This window comes from Meriones unguiculatus, chromosome 4, assembly GCF_030254825.1.
Source record: "Meriones unguiculatus strain TT.TT164.6M chromosome 4, Bangor_MerUng_6.1, whole genome shotgun sequence".
Classification (NCBI taxonomy): Eukaryota; Metazoa; Chordata; class Mammalia; order Rodentia; family Muridae; genus Meriones; species Meriones unguiculatus.
Window position 1 is genome coordinate 131,895,267 of NC_083352.1, and position 22,683 is coordinate 131,917,949.

General features: G+C 45.9%; 1 protein-coding gene across 3 annotated transcripts in view; it reads left to right on the forward strand.

Moving 5' to 3' along the window:
* Window positions 1–22,683, forward strand: part of Ralgapa2 (Ral GTPase activating protein catalytic subunit alpha 2) — a 269,491-nt gene that overhangs the window by 241,589 nt on the left and 5,219 nt on the right. For 2 of the 3 annotated variants that reach the window (XM_060383130.1, XM_060383132.1), the window contains one exon: window positions 8,785–8,906. In XM_060383130.1, the coding sequence (XP_060239113.1) occupies window positions 8,785–8,906 (122 nt within the window). Of the gene's footprint in view, window positions 1–8,784; window positions 8,907–21,505; window positions 21,546–22,683 lie in introns of all 3 variants that reach the window. The other variant, XM_060383131.1, reaches the window with a different exon arrangement.

Sequence of the window (22,683 nt, forward strand, 5' to 3'; positions counted from 1 at the left end):
AGGCACTTAAACACAGGACCTTTTCCCTGTGGAGTGAGTTGTTACAGAGCACTCCAAAAATGTATTACCCTTCATAGAAGGCTGTGACTCAGTGGTAGAAAGTACTTGTCTGATATACAGGGGTCTTGGGTTCCATCCTCTTCACAGAGGAGGAAGAGAAGGAAGAAGATAGCAGGAGGAAGAATCTGTACACTGCCTGTTTGTCTTCATCAGCTGTGTATGAAATTCATGCTGGACTCTGCCTTGTGTTTTCTTTCTAGTATTTTTTTAGTATCAAGAGAGACAATGTCTCTTCCTCAGCACCCAGCAGAAGTGTCACAGGAATGCACACCCACCTCACAAAGTCTTCAGCCCCCTGAACTTCCCTTGGGGATCACACAGCGTGTCTCCTCTGGGAGGCGCCTGGAGAACATCCACTCCCCTCACAGTATCTGCTCTGTTTAAGTGAACTCCCTGCACGGCCCCCAGCCAAGATCAGCAGAGGGTGGGGAACAGCGCCATTGAGGCTGTTGTAAAACCAACACCATTCCAGTAGCCTCTGGGAATTTTTGTGTACAAGCTCAAGAGCAATACATCAATTTTCTATCACAGAAACCGTGGTGGGTTGCAGTAGAGTCTTTGTCTGTCATGCCTGAGACTCTGGGTTTCATCCTCAGTGCCCCCTGCATGTCAAAATTTCTGTCAATATTTGAGTAGCTCACCTATATTTCCTGGTCATTCCCCCCAACACAAACACACACCTTGGATCAAATGCCAAAGATGTAAAGGAAGAACTTTTCCCTTCCGGCTTCCCCAACAAGATGAAATGCTGCCTCACCCTCCTCTGGCATTTTGGCTTGCCCAGGACAGATGTTTGTAGACCAGCCAGTCATGCTGACAGCAGAGTAGCTGGTCCTAGGGATACAGATGCAGATGTCCTCTGTGTTCTGCCATGGTGTTCAGTTCTGTCTGCCCACTGTGGCTCCTGCCTTAGTGAACATTTCTACATGTTCTGTTTTGGATAGCATCAGTTCCTTTAATAGCAAGTAGCAGCCATTTTGCTGCTTTGAAACACTGAGGACTTTGTGATATTAGAATTCCCCCGAATTTCCAGCTGGGTTTCCACAGCTGCAGTGTTGATGTCTTGCTCTGGTGAAGCTGCGGTACGTTTTGGTTTCAAGTACAGATCAGTAGCTTTATCAGTCAGGTGTTAGGGCACCCCTTCGCCCCACCCTGCAGTGTCTGAGGAGGCTAGAAAGGTGACTTGGCAATCCACACAGGGAGATCACCTCATTATTTAGGTTACTATTATTTGGTAAACCCCTAACTTTTCTTGTAGTTTATTCTTATCATCTGATAAGTTAATATTAACATGAATGTTATCCCAGGAAACTCAGCTATTAGAATGATTTTATAAAAATATAAAAAAATTACTTTGTCCATACAGATGCATCTAATTTTATTATCGTTGTTGTTGTTATTTATGTGTATGGGTATTTTGTCTGTATGTGTGTGTGTATATATATGTATGTCTCTGTACTGTATGTGTACCCGGTGCCTACAGAGGCCAGAAGAAAGTATTGGATTTCTTGGAACTGTAGTTACAGATAGTTGTGAGTCGCCATGTGGGGTCATGGGAATCAAACCTGGGTCCTCTGGAAGAGCAGCCAGTGCTCTAACCATTGAGTTTATCTCTCCAGCCCCTAACTTTATTATTTTAAAATGCACAGAAGGAAGTAAAGAATTTAACTAAAGCCCAAAGTTTGTAAACATCACCCAAAAGCAGCCATTTCCCTAAAGTTGCTTCCAGAAATGAACTCAAGAAAGTTGGTGGAGAACTTGGGATCATGACAGTGACTTCTGTTGGGTCTGAGGACCATTCATGGCAGCCACTCAAGTTCACTCCGCAGCCCAGGCTGGCCTCAAGCTTCCGTCCTCCTGCCTCAGCCTCCTGTGTGCTCCGGACACATGCCACTGCGGCTAGTGTTCATTTCATCCTTAGAACCAACCTAGATATAAACTAATTTGTAGGCCAAGTGAAGTGGATTTTAGTCCTCAAGATCAGGGTACTTGTCCACTAATTATAAAATAATTCAGTTCAGTTGCATGCATTGTACTAGAGAACACTTAGAGTGTATTTTACTCACTAGCTTTTCACTTAACAGGGTGAAGGTAGAGATAAAACTCCATGTATACCCTATTTAATCACTGCCACAAATGGGGCTCGAGGTATTTTCAGATGGTTGTACATTTCCAATTATCTTCTAGTTAGTCAGCACGGCATGAATATAAAATGTCAACAAAAAGTCCCAGTGGTCATTGCCTTGACGAAAGTGTAAGGAACGTTTTTTGCTTCTACTATAGATGTTTGGGATGAGTGAAACCTATGGAAGAGAAGCCAGGTGACACTGACTCCTTCCTCCCGGAAATCAAATAACTGGCATGAACACCCAGAACTCTCAGCTGTCAGTCATCCTAACTGATCCCTTACTTCTCCAGTGGGTTTCTCGGTCAAGCAGCCTGTTGAGTCATTTCTCACACAATTTGACAGCACTTTCTTGAGACCTGAAACTCGCCGAATGACTAATTTTCTTGAAAGTCAGTTATATTTTTACCACTGTGAGACTTTGATTGACGGTGTCACAGGGTCTTTTCTCACTTGCTGAAGGTAAGGTACTCTGGGAGAAGTGGAGAAGATAGAAATGGAAAAGACTGTGATTAAAGATACTCTCCTCACCAGCCAGTCCCCGGGGAAGGACAGAGCTGACCACTTGTAATGAAAATGTAGACCAAATCCATGGCACCCTTGGAGTGTCTCAGATCCTGAAAGGAAGCCTTCAGTTCCTTTGCTGATGGCCTGGGGATATAAGAGCAGACCTCCTCCAAAAGTCTAATTTAATAGCCCAAGGAAAATCTGCTTTCCCCCATTTCCATTTGTTCTTATCATTTCCTCAGAATTACTCTTAAACTTAGTTAGATGGGTGTTTTCTTCTCTGAGCAGTAGCGGACTACCCCCTCCAGGAGCGTCGCATTAGGGCTGGAGACCTAATCTAATATCTTCTACCTCCATGTGTTTCATTTCCTCTCCCAGAGCATCCACTTCATGCGATTGCATTATTCGGTCAAGTCTCCTCTTCATGTCACCAGGCTGTGACATTTACATTGAATGATTCATGTATTTGCAGTCTTCAGCAGTTCTAACATTGAAATTCGCATTCTACTGAAAGACGAACAGACTCTCCACGGAAAGGATGTATGGCTTTAGAATATAACTGCATCTGCTCCCACGCTGGAATTCCATCCATTTATTTAGAGTGAGGCATGGCCACCCAAACTGTGTGTATCCTACCTAGTGGCAGGTACTCAGAGGTGTCAAGGATCAGCAGTGCATCAGGTTAGGGCCTCTGATCCTGGTCAGGCTGTTCTGCCCGCAACTCCTCCCACCTTTTCTGCTTTTTCATCTTCTCTCAAATGTATGTATGCCACATACATTTATCACCTACTTCCTGAGGTGTGCAAAAAATAAGTGACTTTTTGTGTTTTTGTACAAGCCCAGTAAACATTGTATAGAGGATATAAGGATGAAGGCAGTGTTATCAGAATCACTGGAATCTATGAGTAAGTTAAGGTCTTATGATGAAGAGTTTTCCTTGGTTCTCCAGGTGGGCACTAGATCCAGTGACAAGTGTCCTGCTGATAGATACACAGCGAAGAGCAAGTCAAGGGCCCATACAAGCAAGAGTGCAAACATCCTCCTGGCATCTGGAGGAAAAACAGAATTTCCTAAAGCGCTCAAGGGGAGAGGAGTACAGCTCTGCTGAAAATCTGTGAGCACTTCACTTTGTGACCCTTTTCTGTAAGCTCAGGAAGCTAACCTGGGAGCTAGCTGAGTGAAGAGATGATGATGACCCCTGATAGACTAAGGGGTCAGAACAGGGTCAGCACTGGAAGGGGTGCCAGAATTCCTCAGAGGAACATGTGACAACTCTCCGACAGCTCTAAATCATGACTTCTCTTTGCAAGATGGCTACTGGAGAGTCAAAGGGCTGGTAGCCACAAGGACAGCTAGCTTTGGGCTTGTTTATGTCACTAATACGTTGCTGCAGGTGTTATGAAACTTCAGGATAGGGACATGAACTCTCTGGTGTGGCACACACCCCAATATCAGGGGGCAGTCTTCCCCTGAGTCTAATCTCAGTATCATGTCCAGATTTAGAAAATGAGAGAAGGGCTGAGCAACACAGGTTCCAAAGGATTAAAAAAAAGTGCAGCCTGCAGAGTGGCTCTTCCAAGCTCCAGGACAGGTAGGTGGCTGAAATGCTCAACAGTTAACTATCATAGCACCTGAATAAGCAGAGGAGAGGCGAGGGAGAAGGGTGAGGGTGTTAGGGAGAGTAAAATAGGGGAATTGTTGGTTTTCTGTGTTTCATGAAGTCAGCATGGTCTGTGTGCCCGGGTTTACACTGCAGGTTGGTTTCTGTAGCCTACATATATTTATGAAGTCTGGTAGTTTGTCCTCAGTTGGGAGTTTAGCTCCTAGTCTTGCAGTAGGCGCTGAATTTGACCTGTGTGTTCTGGGATTTGATCTTCACAGAGAACAATGAAAGTTAGAAAAATCTGGATTCTCATCCCAGTCCTAGTATAGGGGTTAATTGTGACACCAGAAAACAATTCAGTTTTGAGTTAACATTTTCCAATCAGTAGTGTAGTTTGGTCACTGCAAAGCCAGCCATCCCAGCTCATTCACTTTACTGCTCCTTGAACAGAACCTCTGAGCACACAGGAAGGTAGCCGGAACAGGCTATCCGTATTTACCGTGCCTCTTTCTGTAGGAACCCTGGGCAGAAGGTTCTTATGTAGGATTCCACTACTCTGCCCCCATCCCATTTTACCTCTTAAGTCAACTGAAGCTGTGAGGAGTGTCTTATCCCCTCACCCATCTTGTGAGAACCGAAAACTAGCTCTTTCACCAGAAGCAGGCACCTTCCTTAAGGTCACATTGTTGCTGTTCTAAAATATCAAATAATAAGCAGACTAAAGCTGGAGGGACGAGGTTGGCTTCCCAGCAGAATCCGAGAGGTATATTGATTTATAACTACTGGAGACATCCCAGTGGAGTATTAATAACTTGTAAACTCTTTATGTAAAACCTTAGGAGTAGTTTGCTAAGGAAGCTTAAATACAGCCAGGCATAATGGCTCTCCCCTGTAGTCCCAGCAGTTGGTAAGTAGAGGGATGAGGACGGTGAATTCCAGGCCGGGTGAGACTACATAGGAAAACCCCACTGAGAGGGTGGGCGAGAATAACAGCAACAAGCCGGGTTCTGCTTAGAAACTGAAAGTTCTCTGAGTTGAGTGTTCGATGAAATAACTCCTTTGTAAGCATTTTTATCATATTAGTGAGGTAGCCTCTCAGAAGAGAATTAAAACTCTTGTTTGCTGGGGTGCTTTTAGGAGAGCAAAGAACAGTACCTAGTGTTAAAATGGGAGTCGGATTTATGGCTCAGTACTCTGTCAGCCACCTGCATGTGACTGAGGAGGGTCTTGCATTTTGATGTCTACTGAACTTCCTTTCTTTTTTTTTTTTTTTTTTTGAGGCTCTGAGGATAAGTGTCAGGCAACATTGCTCCAGTTCACCCTGGTCATAGTTCCAGTACAGTCAGTTAAGATCCTCAGAGTGAAGTGTTTATTGCGTAGACATGAGTACCTGAGCTCGGATCCCAGGGGCCCACCTACCACGAGCTGGACGCAGCAGCACGGGTCTGTAACGCCAGTGTGCGGCGGGGCAGGCGAATAACTGAGCAGCCGGTCTAGCCGAAGCAGCAAGTTTTAGGTCTGTGCATGCGCGTGCTGCCACAAACTCACACGTGCCATGTGCACACGCACAGAAAGGCGTAGGCGCCACACAGAGATGAACGGGCAAACCAGGGCTGTGTTTTTGCGAAGATACTAAACAGGTGATGTGGGGTATTCGTGTGTTCTTGTCTGTTCAAAGCACTGTTTGAGCTGGGGTGAGCTGTGCTTTCCCTTTGTCGTGTTGTTTAGCATGCCTTGGCTTGGACCCAAGTGAGTTGCATTTGATGTTTCTTAGCCTTAGCCAACCCACCATGGATGTTTGTCTAAATGACAACACCCAGTTTAATGCTGGTTAACACTGCTGAGAGCGGAGTAGAGTGTGTGTGTGACATGTGACAGTCTGGGGCTTGAACAGCAGTCCTTCTGTGAAGAATCATTTCCTCTGTTGGCATCCGATTCTGAAAGAACCTTTGCTTCTGTCTGCTGTCTGTAGTCCTGTGATACAGGAGCCAGATCGTAACCACTCACAGAGAGGGAGACTCTCAAACCTTGATGCCGGCACCCTTGACTGCTGTGTGGACATCCTCCTAAGAACCTGGATCTCTCAGGCATGACAGGGACCAGCCTCTTGACAGTTGGATGGTGTCACCCAGGGTGAATATGATGGACAGCCACCCGGGATCTGTGTGCAGCAGTCTTCTGTAGGCTTGATTAACAAGGCTACTTTCCAGATAAGTCTTCCGTGGAGAATCAGGCAGAGAGGACCCGCATTTCTGTGTTGTTTGCCGTTGTCCCCAGCTCTGTATGGGGATGTGTTAGACGCAGTGGGACCATTCAGGAAACAGCAGGACAATACTAGGTAGAGTGTGACAGGTCTTTAAAGGGACGTGCCTGCTCTAAGCCAGGCTCACCAGCAGACTGTACTGAAAGGGGGGAGCCATGAATTGAGCGTTGACAGTGGGCCGCAGCAGTCTAAAGGCTCAGGTGGTTGTCAGCCATAAGTTTAGCTCAGCTCTTTGAGTAATTTGTCACGCCTGGCTCAGCCCCTGCTGGGCCAGCACGTGCCAGCTTAGTGTCAGAGGGCCTGTTCGCCAGACGGCCACTCAGGCCTAACGTCCTGCTGTTCCCCGGACCAGCGGCTTGCTGGGGCCATACACCGAGGGCCGCTCTGTGGCGACAGCCAAGTGCTGTGCAGAATGAGCATGCTCATAATGAGACGTGAATGGCATTAGTGGGTCCCTCTAGAATTGGGCTTGAGCAGGCGCCTCTCGCTGAGGAAGTTTGGCAGCCTGTTCATTAAGCCAAGTCACCAGGAGTTCAGCCCACAGCCCAGCAGCCAGCTCTGGAGCACGCTGCCCAGGCCTGGGGCTGTTGTGACCATCCATAAAATCATAAATCTTCAGAGGGGCCACCTTTGAAAGCTTCCAATGCATTTTCTTCATTAAAAAAAAAAAAGTTTTATACAGCATGCTTAAATTCTAGCATGAAGCAGATCCTGATACTACTTTCCACAGTTGTGTACTGGTCCTATATCTGCAGTTTGGCTTGGTCAGCCGCAGCCTCATGTGACTATTGAATGTTTGACATGTACAGATTGGGGCAGAGAAGCATAGTTGTTCCTTTTGCATTTCATTTAGTGAACATTTACACTGTGATAGTCACATGTGGCTGCCAGGTGCGTCAGTACTGCTCCTGAATGCCTTCGGTCCCCTCTTGCTGTGGCAGCAGCCCCTGAAGATACAAGAGAGTGAGGAGAGAGCCCGCGCCTAGAAATCGCTGGAAAGACTTTGCCAGAAGAAAATGGGAAAGTGTCTCCAGTTTGAAAATAAGCTCTAGAGAAACTACCTGGGAGGGTGTAATTGTCCCCAGCTTACATTTTCCAAGTGGACATCTTGAAAAGATTGTTTTAAGATACACAGAATATTAGTGAGACATACAGAATCATGTTTCTTCTTTGCAGCCCCAGACAACACACCAATGGGAATCTACATTCCCTGGGTTTTGTGTTCATGGAGAAATTGCACAATTTTCAAAATAATCAAAACACATCCTTTAACTTTTGCATGGATAATGAGGAAGGGGAAATGAGGCATCATGCTGGCTTCCCCACGTGTTAATTCCTAGAGTTATATGTGCAGTGCCTCTATTCATGGTCAGATCATCGTGACGGTGCCTGCTATTGCAAGTGCGTGATTCACCTTCAGAGGAAACAGAAGCCTCACACAAAGGGGAAGATTTGCTTTCTGCCCTGTGAAAGGCTGCCACACACAGGGGTCCTATTAAGACAGCTGGAAAGTTGCTTCAGCGTGTTACGCTTGTAAGTTTTATTGGTGACTGGTTTTTGATTACACATTTGAATGTTGTGTGTTCCAGACTGCAGCTTTAATTAGAAGCCAGTGGTTTCTTTCTCTCTCTCTCTCTCTTTTTTTTCAGTTGCACTGTACATCATTTGCTGCACCGTCCATATCCATTCTCACTTTCTAATGCTCAGAGGCTCTGCTGCCCGTGCAGAATAAAACTCATACTTCTTCTTCCCAATAACTTATGTTTTCTTACTTTTGTTCAAAGTGTTCACCAGCTCTTACTTAAAGTATCAGTTCCCTGTGTCCTTAGACTAAGAATTCTTGTTGACCTAGATTGGAGCAGAGATGAAGGCTGTCACATCGTGTCATTGCAGTGTTGTTGCAATCACCTACCTCTCTTCTTGTTTCAGTCAGTCTTAGAGATAATATAATCAGTGCTCTGATATAATCCTGTAACTTCTGGTACACCTATTTTTAATGATGTTATTGTTTGATATAAATGAAGCCCCAAAGAAATCTAGATCTTAAAACTAGCATCTCACCATTATGTGTGACAAATATTTAACTTTCTGACAAAATGCTGAAGGGTTTCCAAGCTGCTTTTTCACTTAGAACAGGGAGAGCTGACTAAGTGCCTTTAAAGCAGATTGCCCGGGCTCTGTGTGCCATTGTGCACGTTTGTTTGTCTCCTTAACCAATCCCTGCAGCTACGAAGAGCGAGCTCTGTATCTGGAAGCAATAATTCAGAACCACCGGGAAGTCATGACATTTGAGGATTTCGCAGCTCAAGTCTTTTCTCCCTCTCCCAGCTACTCTCTCAGTGGAACGGGTGAGTGTCTACATTATTCTCCTCCCTCCCGCTTAAGACGCATTTGAGTAGCAGATGTACACCTGTTTTTCACAGATAAATGCTTGCAAATTTAAGAAGAACATTCTCCCTCTGAATCAACTAATGAATTTCAAAAGGAATGATGACATTCATTTTAATTTGTTTTGTATCCGAGCTGTTCGCTGTGTTCCTTTCTTCAGCTATCCTGTTAACCCTTGAATCTAGCAAGGTTAATGAACTTTTTCTCAATAATGTGCTCCAGTTCATTCGGGAGTGTGGGTTTCTTGCTGAGCTGGGAATATGCTGTTTAAGAGCGATGCCCAAATCACTGCGTACTTATCAAAAAGAGTTCCTCACAGTTGAAGCCGTTGCCACTAATGCTAAATGGGGATTATGCCGCTGAGATACGAGGGTCAGGGATTACTGCTGGAGACACGAAGGACAGTGTCCCCAGGCCCATCATTACAGAGGGCCGCGTGCACACTGCTCTCTGGAGTGGCTGGTGTCATGTGGACAAGCCACCGACCGGAGTAGCACCTGGTGTGGAGTCTTCAGAAAGTAGCTTATAATGCTTTTCATTTAGTAACCAGTGAAATCGCACAATTTTCCAGGGATTTCCTTGTTTTTAGGCACGTACTATTTTTATATAATTCTATCAAATTGAAAAAAAATATGCACTGCTACTTAAATTGTTGATATGATTATTATAGGGTTTTTTTTTCCCAAAGAATCAAAATATTACTTGTAAATTTGTGCATGCTGATACAGATTAATTACCTGTCTGAGATTAAGTGGGATATTTAGTCTCTGGCATGTTGAAATTCTCAAGGAGGGGCTTCCTTCACCTTCCCCGGTTTCAGCCTAGCTACAAGGATGCTTAATAGATTTCTAGCCTGTGTTAATTGCTTCTGAACACAGCCTTGCCTCTCCGTTGCTGACTTGTTAACAAATATCTTAGACACAAAGTGAAAAAAATTAAATTCAGTGAAATAAATCACTTACAAATAAAATCAGCCATGCGTCATTGTTTAACATCGCTGGCTCCAGTCCGTGCCTCTTGGAGCTTTGTTGGGAGATAAGAGAGAGAGGCAGGCACTTGCATGGGGAGCCAGGAGCAGCAGGCAGAAGGCTTGAGAGATAAGCAGGCTGGCAGAGGTGCGGGGCCCCATTTACATAATCACGCCTCTGCTTCCTGGCGAGGCGAGAGAAACACAGGGATGGCCTCTATTGATCTTTGTTGAACTGGGATACTGAGCAACATGAGAAAAGCTTATAACTTAGAGCTTTGATTAATGTTTCTTACATTAAAAAAAGTAGAACAGCTGTGAATTGAATTCTTTTATACACTCTGCCAGCATTCTATCTAAGACAAGAAAAAAAAAAAGTCTGTTTCAAGGGAAATGAAGATTTCATACCCAGTCTGGCTAGAGGTTTAAAATTGTGTCTAATTTTTCAGTGAAAGAGCATGAGGAACCCACGGCAAGCTGATGCGTTAGCGCTCTGTTCAGCCTCTTCTCAGCCTTTGGAGGCACTGACTGGGACATGGTTTCTCAGTGCAGGCTTTTATTTTTGTTTCTGCCTTTTTCCCCCCTTTAACTTTTAATCAAACATTTCATTTCTTAAAAATAAAAAAAATTAAATAATAACTAAATGTTTATTTTTCTTAACTTTATTTTTAAAGATGATGATTATTGATGTTACTGAAACAATGATGGCTGTTATTTTATATATTTTTTTAGTCTCTGTATAAAGTCCATAATTATTTAACCAGTTCAGATTCAGTGAAACTGTAGGAACATTTGGATTGGTAGGACCAATTGGGGGAGGGTGGTTAAAAGAGTTTTTTTTTTTTTTTTTGGTGGGGGGAATGTCTTTTTGTTATTATAAAAATTCTGACAGTTTATCAGATAGGCAATAGAACTAACTTTTATACCTGGAGCAGAGAAACCAAATGTAGAACACAAAAACAAATGTGGTTCAACCTTTCAGATCAACTTGAACATCACATTTCGTGGTATTCACAGCTGCTATCTGTTTTTCACAGTGACTGCAATGTGGGGACAATCCTGTGAGGATGGGGCTCAACAGCCCAGTGCTGTTGTGTTCTTCTGGCTTATGTGCAGACCTCACTTCTGGGGGATCCCTGCCCCTGCTTCTGCTTACCCAGAGGAAAACACTTCAGTTATTCACGGTGATTTTTATTTTCTTGGGACAAGCACAGTCTAACCCAGAGGAGCCCAGCCCAGCCAGCTTACACTCAGAGACTGAGGCAAAGTCTGTTCTTCCAGGCAACAGACCAACTGGAAAAATTGACCCTGAACTGCTTAAGCTCCCATAGTGCACACAGGGCTAGTCTCTGTGGCCACCAGTGTCATCAAAGCAGGGCCTAGGGCTCCTTATATACATATGCCCAGACTTCACTAGGCTTTGTTTGTATCCTCCCAGCAAGGATACAGACTTTAAGGAAGATGCTTGCATTGTATAGTATAGCATGGCAGAAGGCAACACACAGTCCTACTGTGGAGAGAAGGAGATGTGCCAGGGGAGCCTGACCAGAGGCCCTACTGATGGGAAATGTCTGTGCCTCCCATAGTCCCTGACCATGCAACCTTGGGACCAGAGCACCCAGATGAGTGCACTTCTGTCCACAGTGCACTATAATTTCTGAATAGGGACACAGGGCTCATATACAAGAGCTCAGCTTCTTCAAGGGCCTTTAAAAAGGTCCATTTCCCAGTCAGAAATGCTATTTTAAGCTAGCCCATTGTACCTGTTGCTTGAGTTATAATACTCTGTATGAAAGGTATTTGGGTGGCTTTTTCACCTAGCCCTGCCTTCAGTTTGCCATTTGATCCCTTCCCTTATTGACAGGCAACAAATAATCTAAAAGATAGCCAGTATTAACATAGGTGTTTTATGCATACATGTATGTATGTGCTTAACCCACACATCTATGGGAAAAGAGGACTAAGCTTGTGTTTTCATGTTATCAAGGAAGGGGAACAGCAGAGGCCTGTAAAGGGTTAACTGGAATGGGCGCCCTCGAGTGCTGGGGAGGGACTGATGTAATCACTGCAGCTCACAGCCAAGTGCATCTGTTCACCATGAGGTCATTCTTCTGCATGCTAATGACTTGGAGAATCCAGTCTGATGTTTGACATTATCCAAGGGGATATAGTGTAAATCTTTACCTTTGGGAACTGCTCTTACTGAACAAAAATGGGGAAAAAACTTGTTTGGACTTGCATGGGGTTTTCCTTGTGCTGGTTTTTGTTCTGTTATGTTTTGGGTCCCCCCCCCCAACACACTCCCTGAAGCTGCTGTAAAGATTGTGTCTGGGCCTTAAAAATGTTGGAGGAATCCGCTTGTGTCCATTGATAAGTGAATCCCAAAGTAACTGTTATGGTCACAGCTAGCAATTTGGCAATTGAGAACAGTAGGTATGCCTTGTGTAATATCTAACTTTCAGAATTAAAAGCTGGTGAGAATATGTTTTTATTCTGAGGAATGTATAAAACCAAGTTCAAGGAGATTTGTTCTCGGTACCCCTGAGTTGGCTGGGGTTTGCCTGAGATGCCAACACTGTTTATGGCTCCTGCCCACTTCAATATTGCTATGGAGGGCCAGCAGAGGGAGCACAGGTCTTTGTTTACTTGTTAGTCTCAAAAACCCAGCCCTTGATTTCTCTAAGCCAGGGTCAGCGGTACTTTCTCATTCACAACAGGTGGGGTTGCAGAGGCTCTGGGATATAGAGCAAGTAAAGAAAATGTGTCACCCTACTTTGATCCGCTATCTGCTGCTTGAATGTAGGTCATATTTGGGGCTTAAACCAGATTAGTCTGGGTCAGTTTTAAGATGCTGCCACCGTCCAAAGCTGCAAACTTTCCTCTTCCTCAAACGTGTGCCTGGATGGCCTCTTGGAAAGGAGCATTGTTCTCATCTGTCTTATAGGATACTCTTCGTCATTCTTTTCTGCTACTCACTGCAACAGCTTTTGACATTGCACCAGAGACCCTAACCTGGTGCACTTGGTCCTTGGCGGCAGCCAATGGAATACATTCACAAAGCTGCAGATAGCACATCATGTCACACTTTATTCCCAAAAGGAATCTGGGATGTAGATGCTGCACTAGTTCTGTAGCTCACTACTAGCCTTTTCCCCAAGGGCTGAAGCTCCACCAGCTTCCCACTGCCGAGGCTGCCATGCATGTGTGCTCACAATGCCGGCATCTTGCAGGCTTACCATTCTGCATATAGATCCTGGAAGGAATATTTTACTGGGCAGTTGATTATCATGTTAGCCCCCAGAAACAGACAGGTAAACCCCAACCCTGATCCAGCAAGCTTTTTGTGTTAATTGAAAGGGTAATCCCACTGTATACTCACTTAGTTAGTATTCATTCTTTTTCTTTCTCCCTTCCTCCATCCCTGCTAAAATGATCTTAGTAAGGCTTAGATTGATAGCACAGCTTATGCTTATGCTTCTTATGTATTTAGCTTTATTGTAGCTTAGGGAAACTAGCAAAGAACATCATAGAATGTGGAAGTGGAAGGGACTTTGGGGACTTGTTAGTAGTTTTAACTAAGCGGTAGCGTAAACCGTGAGTGAACAACTGAAGATTGCAGACAAGTTGGACAACATAGCTCTCTCCTGTTCCACACATGGATGTGCCAACCCAGTGCCTACCCTGTTTTGATGGTCCCATAAATTAAGCAGTAGTGGCCGGGTTGTTTTTGATGTTAAAGCCCAGAATTAAATCTGAGAATTACATATAGAGAGCCCAGAAATTTTCCTTAAACATAAGTTCCCCTGTGTCATTATCCACTCAAGAACACACGACCAACCCAACTTCCACCCTCAGCACACTTGGCTCTTCCTGGCCAAAGTGTTGCCATGTGTCCCGGAAACACATCCTGTCCAAACAATCTTATTTGGCCCAAGCCTAGATCCCTTCCACATAGCCAGCTCAATTCTGACCCTTTTTGCTTTTGTTTTGTAACTTACAGATGTATTCATGGAGAGATGAGAAAATATTGATAGAAAGTTCTCAACCACTCTTAATCTTATTATCCAGCTTGGCTCCTCCGTGAAACCACTGTATTTTCAGTGTGATCAACTTACAATGGATTTATGTAACTCTTACAAGTAGAGCAGCATCTGTGCTTCTGCCTCAGGTTTTTAGAGATGAAACTCTGTGTGTGTGTGTGTGTGTGTGTGTGTGTGTGTGTGTGTGTGTGTGCACTTATTTATCCAAAGTGGGCTATGAATTCTTTAAAGAATAATGCACCTCATTTCTTTCTCACAACACATGCGACAGGAAGAAAATAGTAAAGCAAGGCAGAAAGAAGTCAGGCTGTTGCTTTAAGTGGTACAGGTGTGTCTCTAGACCACAGATGTGTTTGGTCTGATGCAAGATGCAGAACAAACACCTATAATTACATTTCCTCTGCCTTCCCCCTTCTCGATCTCTTAGGAAAAGTGGGTCAGTGACAAGCAATATGGTCAAAGCCTGGTGTGGGGAGAGAAGGGAAGCGAGGAGCCAGGTTAGTCCTGAGGCTGGAGAGTGCAGTTCCGAATAACTGAAATTCGATTCTGGGGGCTTTTGTGGACTGCGCTGAGGCTTAAAGAGAACTCCCTATGCCCTGCTTGTCGCCACACCTTGCTTTGTGCTTATTCATCCCTGTGTCCTTTTAGCACTCTGCTACTCTCCTCCCGTTGCTCTGGGAGACAAGCAGAGGTAGACATATTTTTCCATTTGGTCAGCTAAACAGCGATGCAGCAGCCTGTCAGATGTGACATCTCTGAGATGGCTCTGCCCTCCCTAGGCTGCTGCCACTGAGCAGACTGCTGAAGGATGCATACAAGGTTCTGGAAAGCTTGAGGAGGCCTGTGTCTCTTCTTTTGCGGAGAATGAAGTCTTAATGGAGAAAGAAGATATTCATGAAGGATCTGTGTCCAAAAAGAAAAAAGAAAATCCTGGATAGTTATAGCGAAATGTGACTGCAGGTGAAAACGCTCCTGCCAGCCAGTGACTTGGGCCACTTACATTGAGACTCCCCTGAGATGGGCCGTGCCACCTGTCTTGTGACCCTGGAGCTTGGGAACAGGGGCTTGCCTCCTGTGTCCTATACCATCTACCAATCATCCAGTTTTTACCTTTGCAACATTGGCTAAGACTTAGGATGCCTGAGAACTGAAATGTCTTCTGCAAGACCAGGATAGACTGAGTAGACTGGGGAAGAGCCTTTCAGATTCTCAGGGGCCCTCCAGACCCTGGCCAGCACTGAGACTCCAGTCCAGAGCTTCCAATAACAGGGAGGGAGATGGCTTATTTGAGTGGTATAGAATGAGAGCCTGTGGAAGCAGCTGTGAGTGTCAGCATCCTATGAGGGACTGTAGTCAGCCAGTCCCGCTCTCCTGGCCTTCCAGGGTTTTATGTGCAGGTGGCCTCTCTTTCCCGCCTAACTGCTAATTATGGCTCAGGGGACACTGAAGCAGTTACTAGGGGATGGCCAGCAGGTACCAAGAATCTTTCTTAGAGTTTTAGAAATGAGTCTTAATTAAACACTATTCAGAATAACCTTCAGAGTTTGACTGAGACAAGCCCAGGGTTTGGGACACCCCAGGCTCACATTCTTTGTGAATGGCAGTTGTGGCCTTCATGTCAGTCTGGCCTTGCAGGTGGTCCATGTGCAGCCTTAGCAGCTGAAGCTTCCTGGAAGACTCAATGATTTTGCTCGGATTTCCACTTAGCAAAGAGCAAACTAAAGCAAGGCCAAATAAAGCTTCCGTGCTGGCACTGGAGTGTGCTGTTGGATAGAAGGAGTGTTTTGTGCTATCTTTTCCAGGGACACTTGGGGTGACACCCAGGTGAGGGGGGAGCCAGACCTGTAAATGTGCTTTTAAAATCCCACAAAAGGCTAAGTGGAAAAAAATTTTTGAAAATGGGAAACATGCACATCGATATTGCAAGAGAATGGATAGATAGAAGGAAGGGAGGAAAGGAGAGAGAATCTACAGCATTAATATGGCCAACATTGAATTCTTGGCATCTAAGAAGGTTTACAACCTTATGGTAGAAAAAGAATAACCACCTAAAGAATATAGAAGATAAAATCCCCGATGAACTCCACCTGCCAGTGTGTCTCCTGCTCCCCATCCTGTCCCAACCTGCTGGAGGCAGCAATGAGGTATTGAAATTCTGGCCTGCCCAGAATCCCAGTGGTACCCACACCTCTCCTGCAGCTCAACCATGGTAGGACAACAGCTTCATTCCTCAGAGCATCCCACAAAACCTACAGGGCAAGGTCTTCAGACAGTGACTCTACACCCACAAGAGGGTCCTAAGGACTTAATAGGAGAGGCATAGAATTGGGCGAAACAGAAAGATGCTCTGCCTTCCTGAGGCTGCCTCTCAGATAGGCTCTCTGTAGAAGGCAGGCAGGGATCAGCCAGGGGAAACCCCTCATAGGTAGGAGCTTTCTTAACACTTCTGGGAGCAGTGAATGGCAGTGCGGAGACATCCCTGCTGAAAAGTCACTCTGTGGGCGTGCAGTGCCCCACACCACAGTATCCTGAAATGCAACCCCTCACCTTGGCCATCCAGGTGAAAGGAATATGGGGGCTCCTGTCTTTGCAATGCAAGGTGTTGCAGGTAGGGGAAGGTGAGCATGCAGCAGGTAGAACTTTGATCTGAAGTCATTCACCTCCCTCTGGCCTTGAAGAGCTATGTAAATAGCTGTGCCCAGCACACAAAAAAGTCAATGACTGAGTGACCCGGAAGAAGCAAGGATGTAAGGTCAAGATTCCTGCAGTCTTGTCTCACTCAAAAAGCCTTGTGTAGTGTGGCATGCCTGCAGGCCCTGCTACTTGAAAGACCAAAATGAGAGATTCTCTTGAGCCTAGGGGTTCAAGGCCAGCCTAGGGAATGACCCCTTCTCAGATCAATAGGTAAGGTCTGCAGGGCACTCCCCAGACCTTAGCTGCAGTTTGCAGCAGGCCATTTCTGTGCACTTTGCCCACCACCTACCCTTGTGAGGAAGGTTTATCTCCTTGGCAGGTGAAGGATGGAAGAGGGTGGTGTTTCATATCATGTGGCTGGCTGGACATGGTGAGATCTGGGCTTGGCACTTAGATCTTTCTCTCCCAGACAGGACTCACTCTCTGACCCATTCAGGGTCCCTGCCTTTGTGCCCCATTGTATTAGTATAAATCCACAGGAATAAACTGACAGGTGACCAAGGGGAACGAACCCTTTTATTGTCCCAAAAGCAAAACATTCTCCTCAGAGGCAGAAAGGACTAATTTGTTGGATTTATGGCCTGGGCAACTTGTGAGTAGCAAATGCTCTCTGGCACAGACAACTGAGAAATTTAACTAACATGAACTGAATTATTGTCTGCTCCAAAATTCAGTGGAGTGCATTGCAAGAGTTCCAGTAGAAAAAGCCTTGATCCCGGGCCCACACTGCCTCCTGACTGTCTAAAGAAAACAAGAGTGTTTTGTTTGTTTGCTCACTTGTTTGGGTGCTAGGAGTTGAGTCCAAGGACTCATACACTTTGAGTGAGTAATCTATCACAGGGCCATAGCCCCAGTCCCATCCCAGCCCCGCGGGGACTGTTCCTATCAATAAACCTATCCAGGAGTTCCATTGCTTCTCTGATGTTGCTTTGGATACTTCAGAACATGTTAGAACTCATAGCCACCACCAATCCTCCCCCCAGAAATGGCCACAAACCTAGCTGCCACTTTTTTTAAGCTGATGCCTATCAGGGAATTAAAAAATAGTCACGAGTGACAGATACACCAAACCCAGGAAGCACAGAGGCTGAACACTCCTAGCCCCTCCCTAAACAGACCACAGAGAGCTGAACTCAAGTTAAGCACATCTCAGAGTCAGCTTTGGTCACTAGGAGTAGCATGTCACCTGCGAGAAGTGTGCTTGCTTTGAGCGTGGTTCAGCTCAGGAGGTGTTGGTGATGCCATGTGGTGCCACTACTACCCCGTCCTCCTCTGCTTCCTGGGCCACAGGTTCGGGTTTCCCCCTAAATCTTTAGGTCATTCTTGTGTTTCTCAGACCACTTTCTGTCCTGTTCTACCTTTTATTTTAATTGGGGTGGGGGATGGGGATTATAGCTCATTGGTAAACACTTGACCACTGCACAAGGCTCTGGCTTCAATCTCCAGCATCACAAAGAAAAACTTAAAAAAAAAAAAGTTGTATGAGATAATTTGCATATCATGTAAATCATGCACTGAAAGTACATGTTTGCTACTTTTAGTATTTTCATAGATTGTACAGCCATCTCCATAGTCTAATTCTAGAATGTTCCATTTCTTTTAGAAATAAAATGAAGCCTATTCTTACTTAATCTTCATTCCTTCCACAATCGCTACCCCCAATCCTGTGAAACCACTACTCTACCTTCCTTTCTATGCCTTTACCTATCCTAGACATTTCACATAAATGGACCCAGACAGTATGATGACTTCTTTCACGTAGCATGTTTTCAACATTCACTCGTGCTTTAGCATTTATTGTGTTTTTAAATTTTATTTTATTTTAGTGTGGTTATACTTTGATAATTTCATCCATGTGTACATTGAAATATCAAATCCATCCTGACCTCCCTACTTCCAACTTCATGTTTTCTCTTTGGTATCCCACTAACTAAACTGGATTAGTGATGCGCGTGCGTGCATGGGTGTGAGACTGCCCATTGAAGCCTGGCGTGACTCCCAGAGTCTGCGCCCTAAGAGAAGAGGGATTCTTCTACCAAATAATGCTTCTTCACCCGTTCGTCAGTTGATGGACATCAGGGCTGTTGAAAATAGTACCACCCTAGTAGCCGCGCACTGTGGAGCCAGTTTGAGAAAACCGTCAGCCTCCCTTATGGCCGCAGTGCCGCCGAAACCTTGCCATCCACATGCTTTGAGATGTTGAAGAGGCCCAGATACCTTTCTCCACAGTGGCATAACCAGTAAGTTGGCACTGAACTACTCATTTTCAATGTGTAACTTAGTCATAGCTCCTAAGTTCACATAATAGTTGGGCAAAAGGAAAAGTACCAGCGAAGTTTTTCTCAATGTCCCGACTGTTCGCTGAGGCCCCACACAAGTGTGCCTGCACACGGTGCACAATGCAAGTGCTTTCTTCTTCCCTCCACGCTTGTTGGTCCAGCTGTCCTGGCTTTCTGCTTCAGAACCAAAGTTGATGGGCAAGACCAACAACCAAACAGAGGAAGCCAACTCCAGTACTAGGGCTGGAGCCAGGACATAGCCACTGCTGCTGGGTTGGAAATACTGGAAGCCATGCTTGGCCATTTGGAGATGTTAATTAGGCTGGCAAATCCCCACCAGTCTTGGGTTGCCAGTGTTGAGTTGCGTGTGCAGACTTTCCCATCCACTGCCTGCACCTGTTCCCTTCTTCAGAGCCATTCCAAGGGTTCTGAATAACCCCCATCAGTGCTCTGATCCCCTCTGCCTGCCTTCCTGCTGGGAGAATAGTTAGCACTTGCCTGAAGCTGGAACCCCTGTCCAGTCTTTCTTCCTTACCCATGCCAACTCTCAAAATCATTCTCTTTCCTAATTATCTTGAACCAGTTAATCATTTCCATACTGACTGTTCAATAACAAGGATGTGGGGAGGGGCAGCCACGTTTTGTGTCTGCCCTGGCCCACATTTACCCCAGGTGCCAGTGCTGGACAGCAGGCTTTCCTCAGAGATAAGAAGCTTGCTTCAAATTGCACTCTTTCAAAACTGGAGGGAACATGCCGTACAGATTCTCTAGGCAGAATACATCTCTCTAAATATATTTCTCATTTCCTGAATTAAAAAAGAAAATCCTCATTGGTATCCAGAATATCAAAGAAGTCACACAACACCAAAAAGTAAAACACTTTTCTAAAAATGGCCTGGATTCTCCAGGCTCAAACTCTCTTGCCATATGAGCTTCCAATTGGGCCACAGCCAGGTCAGCTGGTGTCTAAGGTAGACTGTGAAGGGCTCCATCCAGAAGCCTCTCCAGGTGCTCCCACATGGGAAGGCACTGGCTGATGATATCCCAGTACCACTGATACCTAACACATGCCTTCTTATTCAAGACACACTGTGACCTGGTAGTACAGTGTCTCTCAAGTCACTATGGAGTCTCTCAAGACTTGTTTCCTAACTTGTCCTCTGCCTAAGGACACCGCAGGAGTATGAGTCTGTTTATTTGCCTGCTCTACCTCCCCCACCATCTGCGACAGCCTGTAATAGTACTCAGAACATATCTGGTTTCCAATTGATGGAAAGAAAGATGGTGGAAAATCATACTTTATCCTCCCAGTCTCTTCTCATTCCTCATATCCAAGTGCAGTGCTCTCTTCTAGACTTTTCCAATAGTGTGTGTGCCAACCCTTGGGATTGTAATAAGAAGATATAGCCTATTTTCTGGTCTCAGCAACTGGGAGCTCACCCTTCAAGAATACTGCCTGCATGTCAAGAGCAGGTGACATCTGAGCCCTATGGAATAATCAAGGCAGCCTCCAACTGTCTCCGCCTATGCATCTCCTTAACTCAACCATGGATTGGCAGTTACTGAGATAGTCTTTGTGGGCCGGCACACCACACCAGGCTGTGTCTGGGGACCCTCTGGAGAGGAGCAAACCAGTTCTCATCAGCAATTACAAACAAGCCCTCCATTGTTAGCACGCCATCTGCTTTCTGGGTTTCCACCAATCAAGAGCCTGTGTGCATAGCATAACCAGGGCCAAGGGGAATGCAGGAGAGTGAGATGAAGGAGCTCCTTCATAAAGAGCCCTTCCTCACATGCGAGAGCACCAGGGGCATGGCACTCTGAAAACCTGAGGCTCTTCCACTCGAGGTAGACCCATGCACACAGAGGCGTTCTCTGTTTGCTATCATCTAAAGACCCATTGGGTCTGTTACCCACAGTCAGCCCAGAGCTTCTCATGACTTCACATGGAGAAGGAGCCACGTTCATAGAACAAGGACGTGCCACATGGTCACCCAGGGCTGGTTATGGATCCCAGCTTCCCACCTCAAGTACACTATGAGGGTCTGAGTTTTCATCAATAGACTGGAAAATACAGCCTTGTAGAAGTACACACACATCAGAGAGACACAGCAGGAAGAATGCCCAACCATGGCAGGTGAGGTCAGGAAGTCTGCAGTTCTAACTGTGGCAGTGTGTACAGGGTTTTGTGATGCTGATAGTGTCCAGACCTGATAGGAGCCTCGCTATATGGGATTCAGGAGAGTTGTGGAGGGAAGAAGTGAGGTAGAAAACTGCTTTCTGAAAGCAAAAACAGGGTGCATGAACTATGGAAAGTGTAAGGAGTAAGATGGTGTGGAGGAGTGGAAGGGCTGAGGTCTTCCCTCAGGTCTGTATGCTTCAGCTCACTTGTAAACCTGGCACCTACTAGCACTTGGTCCCGTCAGGTGAGTATTCAGGTGAACTTCCAGGAGTGATGCTCAAGGCTTTAGGGCAGCCGCGGGTTCCATGTGTGTTATCAGCTGTGCGTGTTGCTCTCAAGCCGCAGCTGTGGCGCTGCATCCTCCCATTCACTGGAGTCTTATCTTTTCTCCCTCCAGATTAAAATATGTAATGGCATCATTATGCTACCTGAGCAAGGTAAGCTTTAACACTTTGATGGGCCCCCCTCGCTCCTGCCATGCCCTGCTTTTCAAGAGGAGCGTCAGCTGACTAACACTTTACATGCCATCTCCTTCTTGAGCCTCAGCTTAGCCTGCCTCCTGTCTTTTCCCAAGGGGCCCTGCCCACCGTCCTGCCCCTACATGTCTGTGCTGCCTGTGGAGCCCAGCTCTGCCTGCCTTTTCTTCTGTGGGTACACTCTGAGTGGAACCTGACACCAACACCTGCCATCATGGAGAATGTCTTTGTCGCCTCCCCTTTGTGTGGGGGCTGCGGGGAGTCATGGGCACAGAGCCGGCTCCTCCCCCCCCCACCCTTTTTTTGTTGTTGTTGTTGGCCAAGCTTGGAGAAACGTGGTGTTAAGATGGGCTGATACGAAGAGGCGCGTGCTGGCCTGGCCTTTGACCACTTGCTTAGCAGAGGCCTCTAAAGGCCTCCACACAGGGAGGGCAGGTCGGCAAGGAGGACTGCTGAATAGAGCAGCTGGAGGAAGAAAAGCAGACAAAAGCGCAGAGGGCGGCAAACCCCTGGACCCGCAGGCTAGGGTACAGGGGACAAGCTGAGATGGCAGCTGCGGCCTCCCAACCTGACCTTTCCGTCCTGGGTCTGGGATCCTGGCTTAGCACAGACAGCTCAGAAGAATGGCAGCCACCATTGCAGGACTAGGTAACCGGCTCTCCAGCATCGTTCCTGGTTCACAGGCTGGAGAGGCTTGGATAGTGGCTACGCTAAACCCACTCAAAAAAAAAAAAAAAAGCTGTCATTTATTAGGCACGTTCCTATGGTAGTCCCAACACAAGAGAGAAGTAGCTTACCCAGAACACCTCCCTAACCTAGCAGGCTGCCATACTTGCCAGCTAGATACGCAGGTGGCCACAGTCAATCAGTCCATTAACCCTTCTCTTCTTCTCGGCCATGGCTTTGGACCGGTCCCAGTAGTGTCCCAAACTGAACTAACTTACATCAACCCACAAAGGGTAAAACAGGATTGTAAATCTCTTCCCAGTAGGAGTTTCAGGGCAAAGATTTGTATTTATAGGCCCCTCTACCAGAGGAAAATGTCCTTTGACTAGGCCTCAGCCACTGGCAGCAGTTTGCAATTATGTTCTCTGTATCA